Source organism: Dreissena polymorpha, chromosome 1, assembly GCF_020536995.1.
Source record: "Dreissena polymorpha isolate Duluth1 chromosome 1, UMN_Dpol_1.0, whole genome shotgun sequence".
NCBI classification, from domain to species: Eukaryota; Metazoa; Mollusca; class Bivalvia; order Myida; family Dreissenidae; genus Dreissena; species Dreissena polymorpha.
In genome coordinates this window covers 86,634,287-86,652,517 of record NC_068355.1, presented here as the reverse complement: position 1 = coordinate 86,652,517, position 18,231 = coordinate 86,634,287, and the positions used below count along the sequence as shown (strand labels likewise).

The 18,231-nt window shown below is 37.4% G+C and overlaps 2 protein-coding genes and 2 long non-coding RNA genes across 6 annotated transcripts; all 4 read left to right on the top strand.

Moving 5' to 3' along the window:
* Positions 1 to 2,907: 2,907 nt before the first annotated feature.
* LOC127838952 (uncharacterized) lies at positions 2,908 to 18,130 on the top strand. Of its 3 annotated transcripts, XM_052367089.1 has the most exons (9): positions 2,922 to 2,939; positions 4,151 to 4,689; positions 5,271 to 5,496; positions 6,167 to 6,337; positions 11,602 to 11,761; positions 13,428 to 13,558; positions 15,639 to 15,746; positions 16,454 to 16,595; positions 17,596 to 18,130. In XM_052367089.1, the coding sequence occupies exons 2-9, from the start codon at positions 4,448 to 4,450 to the stop codon at positions 17,724 to 17,726; spliced, it is 1,311 nt and encodes a 436-aa protein (XP_052223049.1). In that variant the 5' UTR covers positions 2,922 to 2,939; positions 4,151 to 4,447; the 3' UTR covers positions 17,727 to 18,130. The 3 variants fall into 3 exon arrangements, with proteins under 3 accessions (XP_052223064.1, XP_052223049.1, XP_052223057.1); XM_052367104.1 differs by lacking the exon at positions 4,151 to 4,689 and having other exon boundaries at positions 2,908 to 2,939; XM_052367097.1 differs by lacking the exons at positions 2,922 to 2,939; positions 6,167 to 6,337 and having other exon boundaries at positions 4,441 to 4,689.
* LOC127838998 (tRNA-specific adenosine deaminase 2-like) lies at positions 3,518 to 4,083 on the top strand. The gene has a single exon (XM_052367147.1). It carries the CDS (start codon positions 3,547 to 3,549, stop codon positions 4,072 to 4,074), a length of 528 nt encoding a protein of 175 aa, XP_052223107.1. The 5' UTR covers positions 3,518 to 3,546; the 3' UTR covers positions 4,075 to 4,083.
* LOC127839009 (uncharacterized) lies at positions 8,541 to 9,943 on the top strand. Its single transcript, XR_008030103.1, has 2 exons — positions 8,541 to 8,874; positions 9,031 to 9,943. It is a non-coding gene; the product is annotated as an uncharacterized LOC127839009 (long non-coding RNA).
* Positions 13,984 to 14,873, top strand: LOC127839014 (uncharacterized). The gene is made up of 2 exons (XR_008030110.1): positions 13,984 to 14,118; positions 14,431 to 14,873. It is a non-coding gene; the product is annotated as an uncharacterized LOC127839014 (long non-coding RNA).
* Positions 18,131 to 18,231: the final 101 nt, after the last annotated feature.

The following is an 18,231-nucleotide window of genomic DNA, read 5'->3' as shown; positions in this document are numbered from 1 at the left end:
TTTCTTTTTTTTTCATAAAATTACTTGCAATTGAAACATAACTGTGCTTTTTATCTATTGATGTTTTTTTTTATTATTAACAATATCTTATTATTGTTTTTATGTCATTAAATAATTAATTATGCGTTTTTGTTTTATTTAAGATTGTTTTTATTCGTTAAAACTGTTTATATTTGTAAAAAGTGTATAAATAAATAATAATGATATTGGATAAATTATTTGGAAATAGTCCAATGTTTTTTATTTGATAAGTTATGCAAGATTTTCGAAATTTTCATAATATTACTATATTTATTTTAAATGGGAAATATAATAATAAAATATTTGTCACATAATCAGTCAACAAAGTATCAACACCTAAAAACAAACTTTTTCACACCACTAAAGGAAACAATAAACAGATAATTCAGAGCTAATGAGGGTACTGATTATCTAGTGGTAGATAAGGCTATTACTGAAAGGGGTTGCTTAGAGATTAATTAAGGTTATCTCATCAATTAAACAAATGTGTTTTATTAAATTAAGTATCCTATCTAACATAAATAAATAAGTAATTGTGATAATGTAAAATTCTAAGAATTCAATGAAACTAATTAATCGACCTTTATATTTGACAAAGTACTACTAATAAAATAGTAACCTAATAATATTATTTAAAACAAATACACAAATATTATACAAAATACTTAATTTATTTCAATTTTATATGTTGTAACACAGTTTATAGAAAAATACATTGGTTGAATTGCATTTGACAAAAATCGCAATGCCATCTTTCATTTACCAAAGACCTGTAGGTCATTGCATTTACATACTACATTTATTATTTTAACGTCAATATTATGTTGCAAGGTCAAAATTATAACCCCAAAACATCTGCTCACAACTTAATTTCAAATATGACAAAAACAAATGGCAATAAAATCTCATATAAAAATATGGGGGTGAATTGTCTTGGGGATGAATTGTCTTTGGGGTTGAATTGTCCAAGGAAATCAAATTCTTGATTGCTCGGTGGATTGTTTTGTTTGTCTGATTATCTAAATAATTAATTGACTGACTGGTTTGATAAATAATCAATTTCGTTATTCAATGTTGTGTTGCCATGTATTGCTCATTTTGTCATGTTAAACAATTTTAACTTTTTTTTAAAATAATATGTCTTACGTTATGTAGTTGTATACTATATGTGCTATTGTGTTATCATGTAAATGTTGAGTTTATACGTCGGTTTTAAAAGCTCTTCAGAGCTTGAGTTTATATGTTTATATACCCGACTTAATAAATAAATATTACTTGACTTGACTGGGGGTGAATTGACCAGTCGCCAACTCCGCCCACATTTTGTCGATCAGCCAATCAGATATCGATTTTTCACACACCCCTCAGCAACTCTTATCTGGCCGCCATTTTGTCCGACAAACAAAGCGTGTTGTACATATGGAATGGACGTAATTTTTAAGAGTTTACACAGATTTTATATCAAATGCATGATCATTACTGTTCGATCATTATTCAAAATTGTAGGTGCTATACATACTTTATAAAAGGTTATTATTTTATCTTTATTTCTTGAACATATGAACGAGTAATGAGAAAACAAACACAATAAATAGTTTAACCACACCAGGTGTGTGTTCTATAAAACGTGTTATACCGTTTGATGCACAATATTATTAAGCAGTTTGGGCAACATAATAATTGCCACACGTGCTTATTAATCTCAGCGTAATTGTCGATGATTAATAAATAACAGTATGTTGCGTGGATCTCAGAATGAAGGAACATTAAGGCATTGTTAGGTACTGTACACAAGAAAAGAAAACTATTTAATTACTTAATTATGATTTCCAATTATATATTTATTTTCTGTGGATCATAAACAAGGGAAATCATTATAAATTGTTAACTTAAATATTGTTTTAACTAAAGTGAAAACAACAAAAAGGTGATTTCAACGCGGCTTAGCCAGCTTAAAGCGACTTCAAGTGTAACATGTACGGCTTATATTACAACAACAACATTTCTAATACAACATATATTGATACGGGGAGAAATGTGAAAATTGCAATTAACATATAAGGGCCATCTTGTTATAAATAAGCAAATGCATAATATGCTAAATGTATTCAATTCGAATGTTCGTGAGCAGCACCGTAATACCAACATTTCATTTTTTGATAGTGAAATGTAACAGGTTCGCATTAAACATAAATGTAATAAAATGCATATAAGACTATCTGTTAATGAAACCACGAAATCAGGCCTGTATTAAATTATGGTTACAATAAAAATTTAATTTATATCTAAATAAAAAAAAATCGGTGTCTTTTTAAAAATAACACAATAAAACAAAGATCTAAACATTTTTAATAAACAAAAAACCCATCATGATATGGATATGTCATTTGAATTTAATAAAAATATTTTCAAAATTATATATGAATAGCCACCGGGTTCACTGTCAGACGGTTAAATACAAGTTCAAAATCAATATGAAATAAATGCTCATTTTTACAACGGATTTTTCATCACCTCCCTATATAATATGTATAAGAAACGTTTCTGATAGTCAGTCTGCCGTTAACTCATTTATTTTGATTACGCCATTTCTCTCTAAAGTTTTTATGTTTGTATTAACGTTTTACAAAGCAGTTTATTTTAGTGTGCGGCTTTAATAATTTATTTTATAGAAAAGAGCATAATACATCATTACAAATATAGAATTTCCCTCACGTAATCCGCTATAATTGCGATCTGCTTGTCGGAGTTTTCTAATCACTAGACCACGTGACTATGTGGGCGGAGCGATCGATAACTTGGCGACTGGTCAATTGTCCAGGGGGTCAATTGTCTCACACCCAACGTGAGCATCGGGCTTTTCGCCTTTTTAAGACAACGATTTACAGCTTCTTTTTTGTTATGGGTTATGGGTTAGGGTAAGCTTAAATAAAAAATTTAGAAGTAAAATCTTTAATTTGATAGTTTGCGTTTATGGTAAGGTCCAAATAGAATGTAACCTAAAATTTATATTGAATTAGTGTGTTTACAGCATGACATAGTTGTTGACATACAACTGCCAATCAGAATCCACGACTCAAGTACATGTACGTAGGACATCATTTCCAACACGAAATGTTGACGAAATGAAAACAATCCAACAGTGAAAAGTTGTGTATGTTAAAAACATAAAATAATAACCAAATTTGTTTTCAAAGGGATACACTGAGTCATTAACCTTTTTTTTTATTGATTTAGACTCGCTTATTACTAAAATATTGTACCAATTGATATAGCTATACATTTTCCCACGACTTAATATAGAGCATAACACACAAATATTTTATGGCGTTCATTGCAGGACAGTTAACTTTTAGCTAGGTTATATCACCAGCCTCATTTTTACTCTACTAACCTGATTGCATGCCCAGCCCTTACCATTTAACGTTTTCCAATGGGACTTTGAAATAATGAACATTGTCTAAAAAGTCCACATATTGTTTCATAATATTAACAGACCAATAGAACATTTACTATACCTATGATATGGATGATGACAAACAGTCTGTTTTCTGGATGGAGAGAAGCTTTGAATTTGCAGAAGACGCGCTCAGAAACAAGGAGGTCCCAGTAGGCTGTATCATAGTGTACAATAATCAGCTGCTTGCCACTGGAAGGAATGAAGTGAACGAAACAAAAAACGCCACCCGGCATGCTGAAATTGTGGCAATAGATCAGGTGTTCTTGTGGTGCAATTCTCAAAATAGAGATCCCAATGACGTTTTAAGAGCTAGCACTCTGTACGTGACTGTCGAGCCGTGTATCATGTGTACGGGTGCACTGAGGACTGTGGGACTGGGGCGAGTTGTGTATGGGTGTTCCAACGACAGGTTTGGAGGTTGTGGGTCAGTGCTGGACGTCCACTCAGATGACCTTGACCAGTTGGGACCCAAGTTTGAATGTACCTCCGGTCTGATGGCTGACAGGGCTGTGGAAATCCTCAAACAGTTTTATCAAGGAGAGAACACTAATGCCCCGGACTGTAAACGAAAAATCAAAGATAAAAATGTCTAAATGATACAAAGTGCTCTTTTTGCCCAAAGTAATTATATTATTTTAATTAAAAAAAAATGTTCTTGTGTCTTTTCAGAATTTGAAGGCTTTTAGCAAGTAACAATTACTATTGCATTAGATCTCATTTGATGATGCAATACATTAATAAGTTTCAAAACAAGCTTGTTGTGACACTATATTGTCGTCATTCATGCATTATGTTGGAAGCTATGATTATGGAATGTACATAAGTAATGAATTTTTTCTTGAAGACAATACTTGAGTGGATAAACTTGAGGATAGTGTTGTATTGCGCAAACCGCATCTTTGATCAACGTTCTACGGTGGAGTTTAATTAATTCACCCTCAACATTGTTGTGATCTTTCATTAAGAATGTTATCACTAGCTACCCGAAAAACTTTGAAATGCCAAATTTATCTGTGTCATTCAGTGAGATATTTGACCACAGTATCAGGAAGGAAACGCCTGGTTATACTCGGTACAGGCTGGGGTAGCTACAGTGTTCTTAAGAACATTGATAAAAAGCAGTTTGATGTCACAGTAATAAGTCCTCGAAACCACTTCCTCTTCACTCCGCTCCTGTGCAGCACCACCGTGGGGACTCTGGAATTCAGGCAAGGCAATATCCTGTCAGATATGTTATTATTGAGATGATGTGTATCCTTGAAGATAAGTTGTGTTTGGGACTACGCTTATACTCAGCAATAAGTTATATTAAGTGATAATATTTTTTAGATCTTAATCATTTTATCAACCCTTGCTCCTTTAGCTTCTCAAGTCTTCTTAAACTTATTGAAAGTTATTTAACAGTAAAATTAATCAGTGATAGAAGTCATCTTTATATGTTTGTCTGATAAATAATATTTTTATATAAATAATATATTTTTAAGGTCGCTGTGGTGTAATGGATATGGTGTCCGCCTTGCGACCGCGAGGTCACGGGTTCGATCCCCACCGTGGGAGCGTTCTTTAGATCTCCCCCAAAGACACCAAGTACTGGTTCTAGGCCCAGGAAACGGACTCGAGAGCGTTTATATAAGCCTAAGGCTTTCGACGCAATCAAGCTAAAATAAATAGGTTTAAACTAAATAATATTTTTTATGCGAATCTGTATTAATTGTTTCCTTGTTGATATGTCAAGTAACCTGTTATGGAAAATTTATTGATGAAATGATCTATTTTGATTTCGGTTTAGATCCATACTTGAGCCTGTTCGCAATTTTGGGTTTCGTAAATTGGAAGATTTTCACTTGTCGCGTGCCACTGGTATTGATTTCACCAAGCACGTTGTCCACTGTGAGAGTGCGTTGAAACCAGGAGCCTGCTATGATGTGGAGTATGACCGGCTGGTGATTGGAGTCGGCTCCCTTAGTAACACATACAACACACCGGGGGTCGCTGAGCATGCTTTCTTTCTAAAGGTAAGATAGAGGCAACATATAGATGTTATTGTGCAAGCCTTGTGCGAAAAAGCTGGTTTTAATGCATGTGCGTAAAGCGTTGTCTCAGATTAGCCTTTGCAACAAGGCCCAACACTTCACGCCTTTATGGTATTTTTTTGTTTGAAGAAAGTTTCTTAACAGCTAAAAAAGCCTAAAATCCAGTTTAGATGGAAAGTGTCAATCCAGACAAGACTGTAAGGACTGTTCAGGCTAATTTGGGTAGACTTTTTTCACACATGCAGCGAGTCCCATTTTCTCAGTGGAAGGCTCATAAAGATGTTTTTCATGAGGTGATTTATATACCAGAATCCTATTATAAACAATTACTTGTTATATCTGTTTTGTATACATCTGAGCTCCCTATGGTAAAATGAGGCTTAATGCATCTGAATAGAGTGTCGTTTCTTATTTCTCTTGTTAGCTTGTGCAGTCTACAAAGGCTAATTTATAGGAAAATACTTTTCATCTAAAAGTGATTTCATGTAGAACTAGAAGAGACTTCCTGTAAATGAAAAATGCAATAAAAGTGGAAAGTGTTGTTTATGATTAAACTGTGCAGTCAGCACAGGCTAATTGTACCACACTGCACTCAAGCATTGAACTCCATTTTCCCACAGCCAGGCTTATATTTATGATTTCTACATTAAAGGAAGTGGGTGATGCTAGAAAGATTCGTAACAAGATATTGAGCAACTTTGAGCTGGCGACTCAGCCGACCGTGTCCCAGGCGGAGAGTGACAGGCTGCTACATATCGTTATTGTGGGAGGGGGGCCTACTGGGGTCGAGTTTGGGGCAGAGGTGTATGACTTTGTTGAACAGGTTAGCAGATATCACAAAAATTAATCCTCTTCCGAAAAATGCAAATGGCTTTATGCAACCAGCATAAAACTTAAACACTGTTCTGAACAGCCTACGAGTAACTGGCAGGCTGTTCAGATTTTATGCTGTTTGCTGCTCTTCGATATCTTAAGGTTGGAAATGAAGTCTTTTAAACTTTACTCTATTAACAACTCTGTCAGAAATATTACTGGCAAGGTTATTGGATTTACAGATATTTTTATGCTCCCCCAAAAATAGTCGCCGCTTTGTCTGTCCGTCCGTCCGACTCCGTGTGTCCGTGCGTGTGTTCGCCGTGCACAATTTTTGTCCAGGCTATTTCTCAGCAACTTATGACCGGAATTTAATGAAACTTTATGAGAAGCTTCACTACCAAGAGGAGATGTGCATATTATCAGCAGGTTCTGGTCGGATGATTTTTCACAGAGTGAAGGCCCTTTGAAATTTTCCATTAACTGTACATATAGTGCAATTCTTGTCCGGGCTATTTCTCAGCAACTAATGACCAGAATTTAATGAAACTTTACGGGAAGCTTCACTACCAAGAGGAGATGTGCATATTATCAGCGGGATCTGGTCAAATGATTTTTCATAGAGTTATGGCCCTTTGAAATTTTCCATTAACTGTACATATAGTGCAATTCTTGTCCGGGCTATTTCTCAGCAACTAATGACCGGAATTCAATGAAACTTTATGGGAAGCTTCACTACCAAGAGGAGATGTGCATATTATCAGCAGGTTCTGGTGGGATGATTCTTTTTAGCTCATCTATTTTTTGAAAAAAAAATATGAGCTATTGTCATCACCTTGGCGTTGGCCTCGGCGTCCGGTTAAGTTTTGCGTTTAGGTCCATTTTTCTCAGAAAGTATCAATGCTATTGCATTCAAACTTGGTACACTTACTAACTATCATGAGGGAACTGGGCAGGCAAAGTTAGATAACTCTGGCGTGCATTTTGACAGAATTATGTGCCCTTTTTATACTTATAAAATTGAAAATTTTGGTTAAGTTTTGTGTTTAGGTCCATTTTATTCCTTAAGTATTAAAGCTATTGCTTTCATACTTGCAACACTTACTAACTATCATAAGGGGACTGTGCAGGCAAAGTAATGTAACTCTGACTGGCATTTTGACTGGCATTTTGACAGAATTATGTGCCCTTTTTATACTTAGAGAATTGAAATTTTGGTTAAGTTTTGTGTTTAGGTCCACTTTATTCCTACAGTATCAAAGCTATTGCTTTCATACTTGCAACACTTATTAACTATCATAAGGGGACTATGCAGGCAAAGTTATGTAACTCTGACTGGCATTTGGACGGAATTATGGGCCCTTTATACTTAGAAAATTGAAAATTTGGTTAAGTTTTGTGTTTTGGTCCACTTTACCCCTAAAGTATCATAGATATTGCTTTCATACTTGGAACACTCGCAAACTATCATAAGGGGACAGTAAAAGGACAAGTTGCATAACTCTGGTTGTCACTATGGCCCTTTTTTGACTTAGTAACTTTGAATATATGGTTACATTTTGTGTTTAGATCCACTTTACTTCTAAAATATCAAGGCAATTGCTTTCAAACTTCAAATACTTTCATGCTATCATGAGGTTACTGTACCTGGCAAGTTGAATTTTACCTTGACCTTTGAATGACCTTGATTCTCAAGGTCAAATTATTAAATTTTGCTAAAATTGCCATTACTTCTTTATTTATGATAAGATTTAATTGATACTTAGACATAACCACTCTGACCTGACATACCACAATAGACTCCACCCAAACCATCCCCCAGGCCCCCCCCCTGAATCCCCCCCCCCCAGCCCCAATTTTTTATGAATAAACACCAAACTCTCACACTATACCCCCCCCCCACCCCCCACCCCCCAAAAAATAATGTTTATTCCCCCCGCAGGGTGGCATATAGCAGTTGAACAGTCCGTCAGTATGTCAGTCAGTCTGTCCATCCGTCCGAAAAAACTTAAACATTGGCCATAACTTTTTCACTATTGAAGATAGCAACTTGATATTTGGCATGCATGTGTATGTCATGGAGCTACACATTTTGAGTGGTGAAAGGTCAAGGTCATCCTTCAAGGTCAAATGTCAAATTTATGGTGTCTGTCCGTCCGATAACTTGAACATTGGCCATAACTTTTTCAATATTGAAGATAGCAATTTGATATTTGGCATGCATGTGTATCGCATGGAGCTGAACATTTTGGGTGGTGAAAGGTGAAGGTCAAGGTCATCCTTCAAGGTCAAAGGTCAAATATATGGAGTCTGTCCGTCCGAAAACTTTAACATTGGCCATAACTTTTTATACGCCCGTATAAAATACGGGACGTATAATGTGAAACCCCTTGGCGGCTGGCGGCGGGCGGCGGGCGGAAGGCATCACTTTGTCCGGACTCTAATTCAAATTGTATTCATCCGATCTTCACCAAACTTGGTCAGCAGTTGCATCTAGTTGATATCTAGGCCAAGTTCGAATATGGGTCATGCCGGGTCAAAAACTAGGTCATAGGGTCAATAAGTGCATTTTCAAAGGGGCCACTTTGTCCGGACTCTATTTCAAATTGTATTCATCCGATCTTCACCAAACTTGGTCAGCAGTTGCATCTAGTTGATATATAGGCCAAGTTCGAATATGGGTCATGCCGGGTCAAAAACTAGGTCATAGGGTCAATTAGTGCATTTTCAACGGCGCCACTTTGTCCGGACTCTAATTCAAATTGTATTCATCCGATCTTCACCAAACTTGGTCAGCAGTTGCATCTAGTTGATATCTAGGCCAAGTTCGAATATGGGTCATGCCGGGTCAAAAACTAGGTCATAGGGTCAATAAGTGCATTTTCAAAGGGGCCACTTTGTCCGGACTCTATTTCAAATTGTATTCATCCGATCTTCACCAAACTTGGTCAGCAGTTGCATCTAGTTGATATATAGGCCAAGTTCGAATATGGGTCATGCCGGGTCAAAAACTAGGTCATAGGGTCAATTAGTGCATTTTCAACGGCGCCACTTTGTCCGGACTCTAATTCAAATTGTATTCATCCGATCTTCACCAAACTTGGTCAGTAGTTGCATCTAGTTGATATCTAGGTCAAGTCCGAATATGGGTCATGCTGGGTTAAAAACTAGGTCACTGGGTCACTTAGTGCATTTCAAGGATTTAGCATGGTGTCCGCTCTCTAATTGAAGTATTTTTCATCCGATCTTCACCGAATTCGGTCAGAAGTTGTGTCTAAATGATATCTAGGTCAAGAACAAATATGTGTCTTGGCGGGTCAAAAAATAGGTCACAAGGTCACTTAATGAATTTCAAGCGTTTAGCATGGTGTCCGCTCTCTACTTTAAGTAGTTTTCATCTGATCTTCACTGAATTTGGTCAGAAGTTGAGTCTAAATGATATCTAGGTCAAGAACAAATATGGGTCTTGCTGGGTCAAAAACTAGGTCACTTAATGCATTTCAAGCATTTAGCATGGTGTCCGCTCTCTAATTGAAGTAGTTTTCATCCTGTCTTTACCAAATTTGGTCAGAAGTTGTGTCTAATTGATATCTAGGTCAAGTTCAAATATGTGCTGCTTAATTTTCAAAAATATATCATTTTGCCACTCAAATGGTAAAGCTATCAAGTTGTCCAAAACCTTCAAACGGGCGTATCTTGTGACAGTTTGGCACTCTTGTTTAATATTGAAGATAGCAACTTGATATTTGGCATGCATGTGTGTCTCATGAAGCTGCACATTTTGAGTGGTGGAAGTTCAAGGTCAAGGTCATCCTTCAAGGCAAAGGTCATCCTTTGAGGTCATCTTCAAGGTCAAAGGTCAATTTTTATTTATTTTTTCAAAGCAGCGTTATCATGAAGCTGCACATTTTGAGTGGTGGAAGTTCAAGGTCAAGGTCATTCTTCAAGGTAAAAAATAAAAAATTCAAAGTGGCGTTCTCATGAAGCTGCACATTTTGAGTGGTGGAAGGTCAAGGTCATCCTTCGAGGTCAAGGTCATCCTTCAAGGTCAAAGGTAAAAAAAATATATTTCAAAGCGGCGTTCTCATAAAGCTGCACATTTTGAGTGGGGGAAGTTCAAGGTCATCCTTCCAGGGGTCAGAGGAAAAAAAAAAAAAATTCGAAGTGGCGGAATAGGGGGCATTGTGTTTCTGAAGAACACATATCTTTTTTTTTCAAACATGGTTAATAAATACAAATATTTATTTTTATTATTTTATTTTTGAAATACCGTCCAACCATCCCACCCAAGAATCCCCCCCTCAAAAAAAAATGTTTTTTTTGTTTGTTTTTTGCATTTTTGGAAGATAATGTAATAAATGACCACACTTCCACACTTTACACCACTCTCCACTCCACCCCTCCCTCCTTTGTGATTGAAATTGAGATAGGTCCCTACACCTTTAAAAAGAACAATAGATGAGCGGTCTGCAACCGCAAGGCGGTGCTCTTGTTTTTACAGAGTTATGGCCCTTTGAAATTTTATATAAAAAAATTCTTGTCCCCCCAACTACTGTGCCCTCAAGACGTTTCCTTTTATCTGAATATATAGTGCAATATTGTGACAAAAAAAACCTTTGGGGAGCATCACCTGTCTCCGACGGTTTCTTGTTTTAATTGTTCTAGATATTTACATATTTTGCTGTCTTTACAGTGCTTTCAAGAAGATCTATCTTTATGTGAAATTGAAATTGTGTTTGTTATATTTTCACAAATTAAACACAACCCCTTTTGTAAATTATATACAGACCTCTGACTCTTTGAAGAATTAAAATATCAATATTTGGAAATAAGGAAACCTGGTCATGATGAATATTTCCCCTTTCTTGAATACATTGAGCATTAACTTACGGTATCTAGCAGCTATCTGACTCAATGACAAAGTTGTTACTAAGGTTCTATTTTAGAGGTGTTGTAGACTGCTTTGTTATAACTTAATAAATCTGTTATCTTTTGTATTATCTGTAGTATGATACATTTTGGCTCCAGAAAATTGAAGCAAGAAAAAGCCTTTTTTTATCTTTTGGTTTTTTTTCATTGATAGACTAAATATGAGTTACATTCTGGGACAACTGGGCTTAATGCATGAGCATATAGTTCTAGGAGACTTCCTTCAAACTAAAAATATCATAAAAGCAGACTGCACAGGCTAGTTTTTGTTTTACATTTTACTACGCACTTGCATGAAGCCCAGGAGGCAGTATACATATACAATATTCTATGAACCTGTTCCAGGATGTAGCCAGGCTGTACAAGGGGAAGAAGGACAGTGTACGAGTCACTCTTGTTGAGTCCAATAAAATTCTTGGTTCGTTTGACAAGCGTCTCCAAAAGTTTGCAGAGAAACAAATACAGAGCAGACGAGGCTTCACATTGGCAAGGGATTTGGTGACTGGTATGTATGTACCTCATGTTTAAATGAGCCTCGCTCCGTGTCATCTCAGATAAGCCTATGCAGTTTGCGCTGGCTTAATTCGCTTTAATGGTATTTTTATGCTCCCCTTCGAAGAAGAGGGGGTATATTGTTTTGCACATGTCGGTCCGTCCGTATGTCCTTCCACCAGATGGTTTCTGGATGATAACTCAAGAACGCTTAGACCTAGGATCATGAAACGTCATAGGTACATTGATCATGACTTGCAGATGACCCCTATTGATTTAGAGGTCGCTAGGTCAAAGGTCAAGGTCACGGTGATCTGAAATAGTAAAATGGTTTCCGGATGATAACTCAAGAACACTTATTCCTAGGATCATGAAACTTCATAGGTACATTGATCATGACTCGCAGATGACCCATGTTGATTTTCAGGTCACTAGGTCAAATGTTTAGGTCACGGTGACCCGAAATAGAAAAATGGTCTCTGGATGATAACTTATGAACGCTTATGCCTAGGATCATGAAACTTCATAGGTACATTGATCATGACTCGCAGATGACCCCTATTGATTTTCAGGTCACTAGGTCAAAGGTCAAGGTTACGGTGACTCAACTTAGTAAAATGGTTTCCGGATGATAACTCGAGAACGCTTACGCCTAGGATCATGAAACTTCATAGGTACATTGATCATGACTCGCAGATGACCTCTATTGACTTTCAGGTCACTAGGTCAAAGGTCAAGGTCACAGTGACTTGACACAGTAAAATGGTTTCCGGATGATAACTCAAGAGCGCTTACGCCTGGGATCATGAAACTTCATAGGTACATTGATCATTACTCGCAGATGACCCCTTTTGATTTTCAGGTCACTAGGTCAAAGGTCAAGGTCACAGTGCCAAAAAGAGTATTCACATAATTGCTGCCACTACAACTGACAGCCCATATGGGGGGCATGCATGTTTTACAAACAGGCCTTGTTCCTTTAAAGGAAGTCTCTTCTTCGCAAAATTGCATTAAACCGGAAAGTGACGTCACTGAGTAGCTTGTGCAGACTGCACAAATATAACTAGCTTTTCAAGTGATAGTAAGAGATTAAATTATTTAAATAACTGACAGAGAAAGCAATATTTGTATTCCCCCGGATCAAAAGATTGGGGATATATTGTTTTTGGCCTGTCTGTCATTGTATGTGTGTGTGTGTGTGTGTGTGTCCCAAAACTTAACCAAAACTTTAACCTTCTTCATAACTTTTGCAATATTGAACATAGCAACTTGATATTTTTTCATGCATGTGTATCTCATGGAGCTGCACATTTTGAGTGGTGAAAGGTCAAGGTCATCCATCAAGGTCAAAGGTCAATAATAAAAAAATCAAAGCGGCATTAATGGGCATTGCGTTTCTGACAAACACATCTCTTGTTTTTTATTATTATAAAATCAACCAGTCTTTAATTTAAGAACAATATATACTTTGGTAAATTTCTTCTGCTTATATTGATTGCATAATGATTCCTTCTACTGGGTTATAAAAGATGTTGACCAGCTAGTAAAAATGCCTGTCCTTAGTATGGACCAAACCAGGTTTTTACATGCTGAGCCAATAAATTTATGTGTATTTGACACTAGCCTGGTGCTCTGTTTATTCTATTTATCCTATTTCTTAACAAAACTGACTGCTATAGGTGTGTACGAGGACCACGTGGTGTTGAAGACTGGAGGCAAGTTGCCGTGTGGTCTGGTAGTCTGGAGTACAGGCCTGGCTCCCAGGGAGTTTGTACGGGACATGGACATCCCCAAGAACCCAAGGGGACAGGTTTAAAGCTTTATTGACTATAGATAAGCAATGATAATTAGAGACATGCTTTCAGGAAACATGGATTATTATTGCATGTGCGCAGTGTCGTCCCAGATTAGCCGGTGCAGTCAGGACAGGTTAATCAGGGTCAACACTTTCCGCCTAAAGTGGATTTTTGCTGAAAAGATACTTTCTTTAAACGTAAAATACTTTCAAAGTGGAAGTGTCATCCCTGACAAGCCTTTTTGGACTGCACTGGCTTATCTAGGACAACACTTGACGCACATGCAATTAGCCCTGTTTACCCAAAGCAGGTCTCATTTCTATGCCAATATTATGAATTTTAATTTTTATACGCCCGTATAAAATACGGGACGTATTATGTGAAACCCCTTGGCGGCGGGCGGCGGGCGGCGGGCGGCGGGCGGTGGGCGGCGGGCGGCGGGCGGAAGGCATCACTTTGTCCGGACTCTAATTCAAATTGTATTCATCCGATCTTCACCAAACTTGGTCAGCAGTTGCATCTAGTTGATATCTAGGCCAAGTTCGAATATGGGTCATGCCGGGTCAAAAACTAGGTCATAGGGTCAATAAGTGCATTTTCAAAGGGGCCACTTTGTCCGGACTCTATTTCAAATTGTATTCATCCGATCTTCACCAAACTTGGTCAGCAGTTGCATCTAGTTGATATCTAGGCCAAGTTCGAATATGGGTCATGCCGGGTCAAAAACTAGGTCATAGGGTCAATAAGTGCATTTTCAAAGGGGCCACTTTGTCCGGACTCTATTTCAAATTGTATTCATCCGATCTTCACCAAACTTGGTCAGCAGTTGCATCTAGTTGATATATAGGCCAAGTTCGAATATGGGTCATGCCGGGTCAAAAACTAGGTCATAGGGTCAATTAGTGCATTTTCAACGGCGCCACTTTGTCCGGACTCTAATTCAAATTGTATTCATCCGATCTTCACCAAACTTGGTCAGAAGTTGTATCTAGACAATATCTAGGTCAAGTTCGAATATGGGTCATGCCGGGTCAAAAACTAGGTCACAGGGTCACTTAGTGTATTTCAAGCATTTAGCATGGTGTCCGCTCTCTAATTGAAGTAGTTTTCATCCGATCTTCACCAAACTTGGTCAGAAGTTGTATCTAGACAATGTTTAGGTCAAGTTCAAATATGGGTCATGCCGGGTCAAAAACTAGGTCACAGGGTCACTTAAACCATTTCAAGCATTTAGCATGGTGTCCGCTCTCTAATTGAAGTAGTTATCATCCGATCTTCACCAAATTTGGTCAGAAGTTGTGTCTAGACAATATCTACATGTAGGTCAAGTTCAAATATGGGTCATGCAAGGTTAAAAACTAGGTCACGAGGTCACTTAGTGCATTTCAATCATTTAGCATGGTGTCCGCTCTCTAATTGAAGTAGTTTTCATCAGATCTTCATCAACTTTGGTCAGAAGTTGTGTCTAGATGATATGTAGGTCAAGTTCAAAAATGGGTCATTTTAAAGTTATCAAGTTGTCCAAAGCCTTAAAACGGGCGTATCTTGTGACAGTTTGGCACTCTTGTTATGTCAATATTATGAATTTAAATTGGAAACTCACAGAACATAATTGTAAAACCTTGTAACCTCCAAAAAATAATAATACATATAATAATTACAACACACAAAAATGTAATTATAATATGGTGTCATGTTATATTCAACATTTTGGAATATACTTTTTTTGTTTACCAGTAACTTAAATTATGCGTATATTATTAGTTTAACATGGGAATCCTTATTATGATTCTAATGTTGTTTGTCTTAATCCGTTCCCTGTTAGAAGCACTTGGAAATGGATATATTCAGCCAGCATAAAACACAAACACCCTGTGAGTAAATCGCATGTTTTATGCTGTTTGCTGCTCATCACTACATGTATATTATTGAATCAGTAATAAAGCCTTTAAAACTTGAATCTATTCAGAGAGTTCTTGAATTTAATTTGATTTTTTAAGGGACTATAATTGTGTCAAAATGGGTATTTGAGTGGTAAAGGGTTAAACAGATTCCAAGCTTAGATGATGATTTCCCCTGCCCTTTCTCCTGCAGATTCTCACCAACAGGAGCCTGCAAGTGCAGGGAGACCCAACTGGTCAGTCCTACGCCCTGGGGGACTGTGCTGACATCGTGGACATGCCCTTACCTTGTACTGCACAGGTGAGTATCTATAATATGGGCAGAACTCAGAGCATGGTTGGTATAACTCAGAGCATGGTTGGTATGACTCATAGCATGGTTGATATAACTCAGAGCATCGTTGGTATAACTAAGAGCATTGTTGGTATAACTCAGAGCATCGTTGGTATAACTCAGAGCATTGTTGGTATTACTCAGAGCATGGTTGGTATAACTCAGAGCATGGTTGATATAACTCAGAGCATATTTGGTATTACTCAGAGCATGGCTGGTATAACTCAGAGCATCGTTGGTTTAACTCAGAGCATCATTGGTATAACTCAGCATGGTTGGTATAACTCAAAGCATCGTCGGTATTTTTCAGAGCATTGTTGGTATTACTCAGAGCATGGTTTGTATAACTCAAGAGCATCGTTGGTATACACATAACTCAGAGCATCGTTGGTATAACTGGGAGCATGGTTGGTATAACTGGGAGCATGGTTGGTATAACTGGGAGCCTGGTTGGTATAACTCAGAGCATGGTTGGTATTACTCAGAGCATGGATAAACAGTTATTGAGCCCCGCTCTGAGAAAAGGGCACTTGATGCATGTGCGTAATTGTTGTCCAAAATTAGCTTGTTCAGTATGCACTTTCCTCCTTGACTCGAATTTCGTTAAGATTAAGCCTTGTTGTGTTAGAACGAGGCTCAAATTATATCTCAAGATTCCTTCATGTTTGTTCTAGGTTGCTGAGAGACAGGGCCGGTACCTGGCTCTACTCCTGAACAACAGGACCAGTGAGGAGTTCAAGTTCTTCAGTGCTGGCATGCTGGCCTACATTGGCGGGTACCAAGGGCTCACAGACCTGCCCCAGGGCAAACTGCAGGGTAACACTTGAGAAAGATTAAGAGTCATACTTGTCAAGGGTTGTGCTGGAAAGTGCTATACATGTATCTGCATATTATTTCTATACGAGCTATATGTGAAAACGGGGTTTAATTCATGAGTGTAAAGTGTTCTTCCAGATGAGCCTGTGCAATCTGCTCATGCTTATCATGGACAACACTTTCCACCTTAATCGAATACCATTAAAGTGGAGAAAAGGTCGTTCCAGATTAGCCTGCAAAGACTGCACAGGCTTAACTTTGACGACACTTTATGCACACACATTAAGCACGGTTTTCCTGAACGCGGCTGATATAAAAAGCTTCATGCCTGAATATTGAAATGTGTGTTAAATCTCTAAATAAAATAAGATTTTTAGCTTGGCTCTTTTTTTTGGAAAACCCGAGGTATTGTCATAGCCAGCTTGTTGTGTCCGCCGTCCTTGTCAAGGTTTGTTAAGGTTTTGAACATTGGCTCTAAAATCAAAGTACTTCAACCTACAACTTTGAAACTTCATATGTAGATGCACCTTGATGAGTTCTACACACCACACCCAATTTGGTGTCACTAGGTCAAAGGTCAAGGTCACTGTGACCTCTAAAAAAAAAAAATATGTCAAGCTTTCATTTATTCAAAACTGCACCCGCAGCCGAGCGTGGCACCCATTATGCGGTGCTCTTGTTAGTTGATAGCAAGGCATTTTAATGTAAATAATCTGATGTTCTTTATCCTAGGGTGAATCATTGGCCTTCGTTGCACTTATTCAGGGCTCCCGCTGGATTACAATTATCTGTAGCAAAATTCACCTTGTTATGTCTGAATTCTTATTATATTGGATATGATATGTGTGGTTATGAAGAAAAATTGTAGCCAAATTGAAATTTCTTGAGCCAAATTTTCTCATTTGTAGTCATTGGCTAATTTGGCAACTGGCAGAACAAGCCCTGCTTATTATGCCATGTGGATGTTTCCATGGTGATGTTTCCATGGTAATGTTTCCAGGGTTTCCCTCCTGGTTCCTCTGGAGATCAGCCTACCTGACCCAGCTGGGCAGCTGGAGACTGCGCATGCAGGTACCTGTAGACTGGACCAAGACTTTGCTCTTTGGCAGAGACATTTCCAGACTCGAGTGATTGTTCACCAGACTGTGCAATTAATGAATACATGTATACACTGATAAGTGTCCAGACTGTGCCTTTATGAATCTTATGTCTAACACTTTCAGTTTCATTATTTGATAAATTGTATTGGGCGCATGTATGTTAATATGTTTAAAATATTTATTTTGTTCTGTTTGTTGTTGTTAGCTCACCTAACTAGTAATTCTACCCCAATAATGTACTAAAATGTGGTATGATAGATGCACTGCACACCACCAAGTCAGAGCATGTCTAAAGTCTTTGTAATTTTCTGTTTAATTTATATATAGAATATGAGAAAAGAATGTATTTGTGTTTTAAATAAGATGTCATTTGTTATATTGTTTGTAATCTCTTTTTATATGAAATCAGATACTAAAATAGAATATAAAATATTACTAATTGTATTTATCTTTTAGCATTTGTCAGTGTTACCCACTTACTGTCAGATACATGTAGTGACAATTAGCACAATGTGTCCAGCAGTTGATGTGCTAAA

Excerpts from the sequence above, each read along its gene's own strand:
- LOC127838998 (XM_052367147.1), top strand. The coding sequence starts at position 3,547 with ATGGATGATGACAAACAGTCTGTTTTCTGGATGGAGAGAAGCTTTGAA.
- LOC127838952 (XM_052367089.1), top strand. The coding sequence starts at position 4,448 with ATGTTATCACTAGCTACCCGAAAAACTTTGAAATGCCAAATTTATCTG. Across the intron at positions 4,690-5,270 it reads GTGGGGACTCTGGAATTCAG|ATCCATACTTGAGCCTGTTC; the intron begins GCAAGGCAATAT and ends ATTTCGGTTTAG. Across the intron at positions 13,559-15,638 it reads CCAAGAACCCAAGGGGACAG|ATTCTCACCAACAGGAGCCT; the intron begins GTTTAAAGCTTT and ends TTTCTCCTGCAG.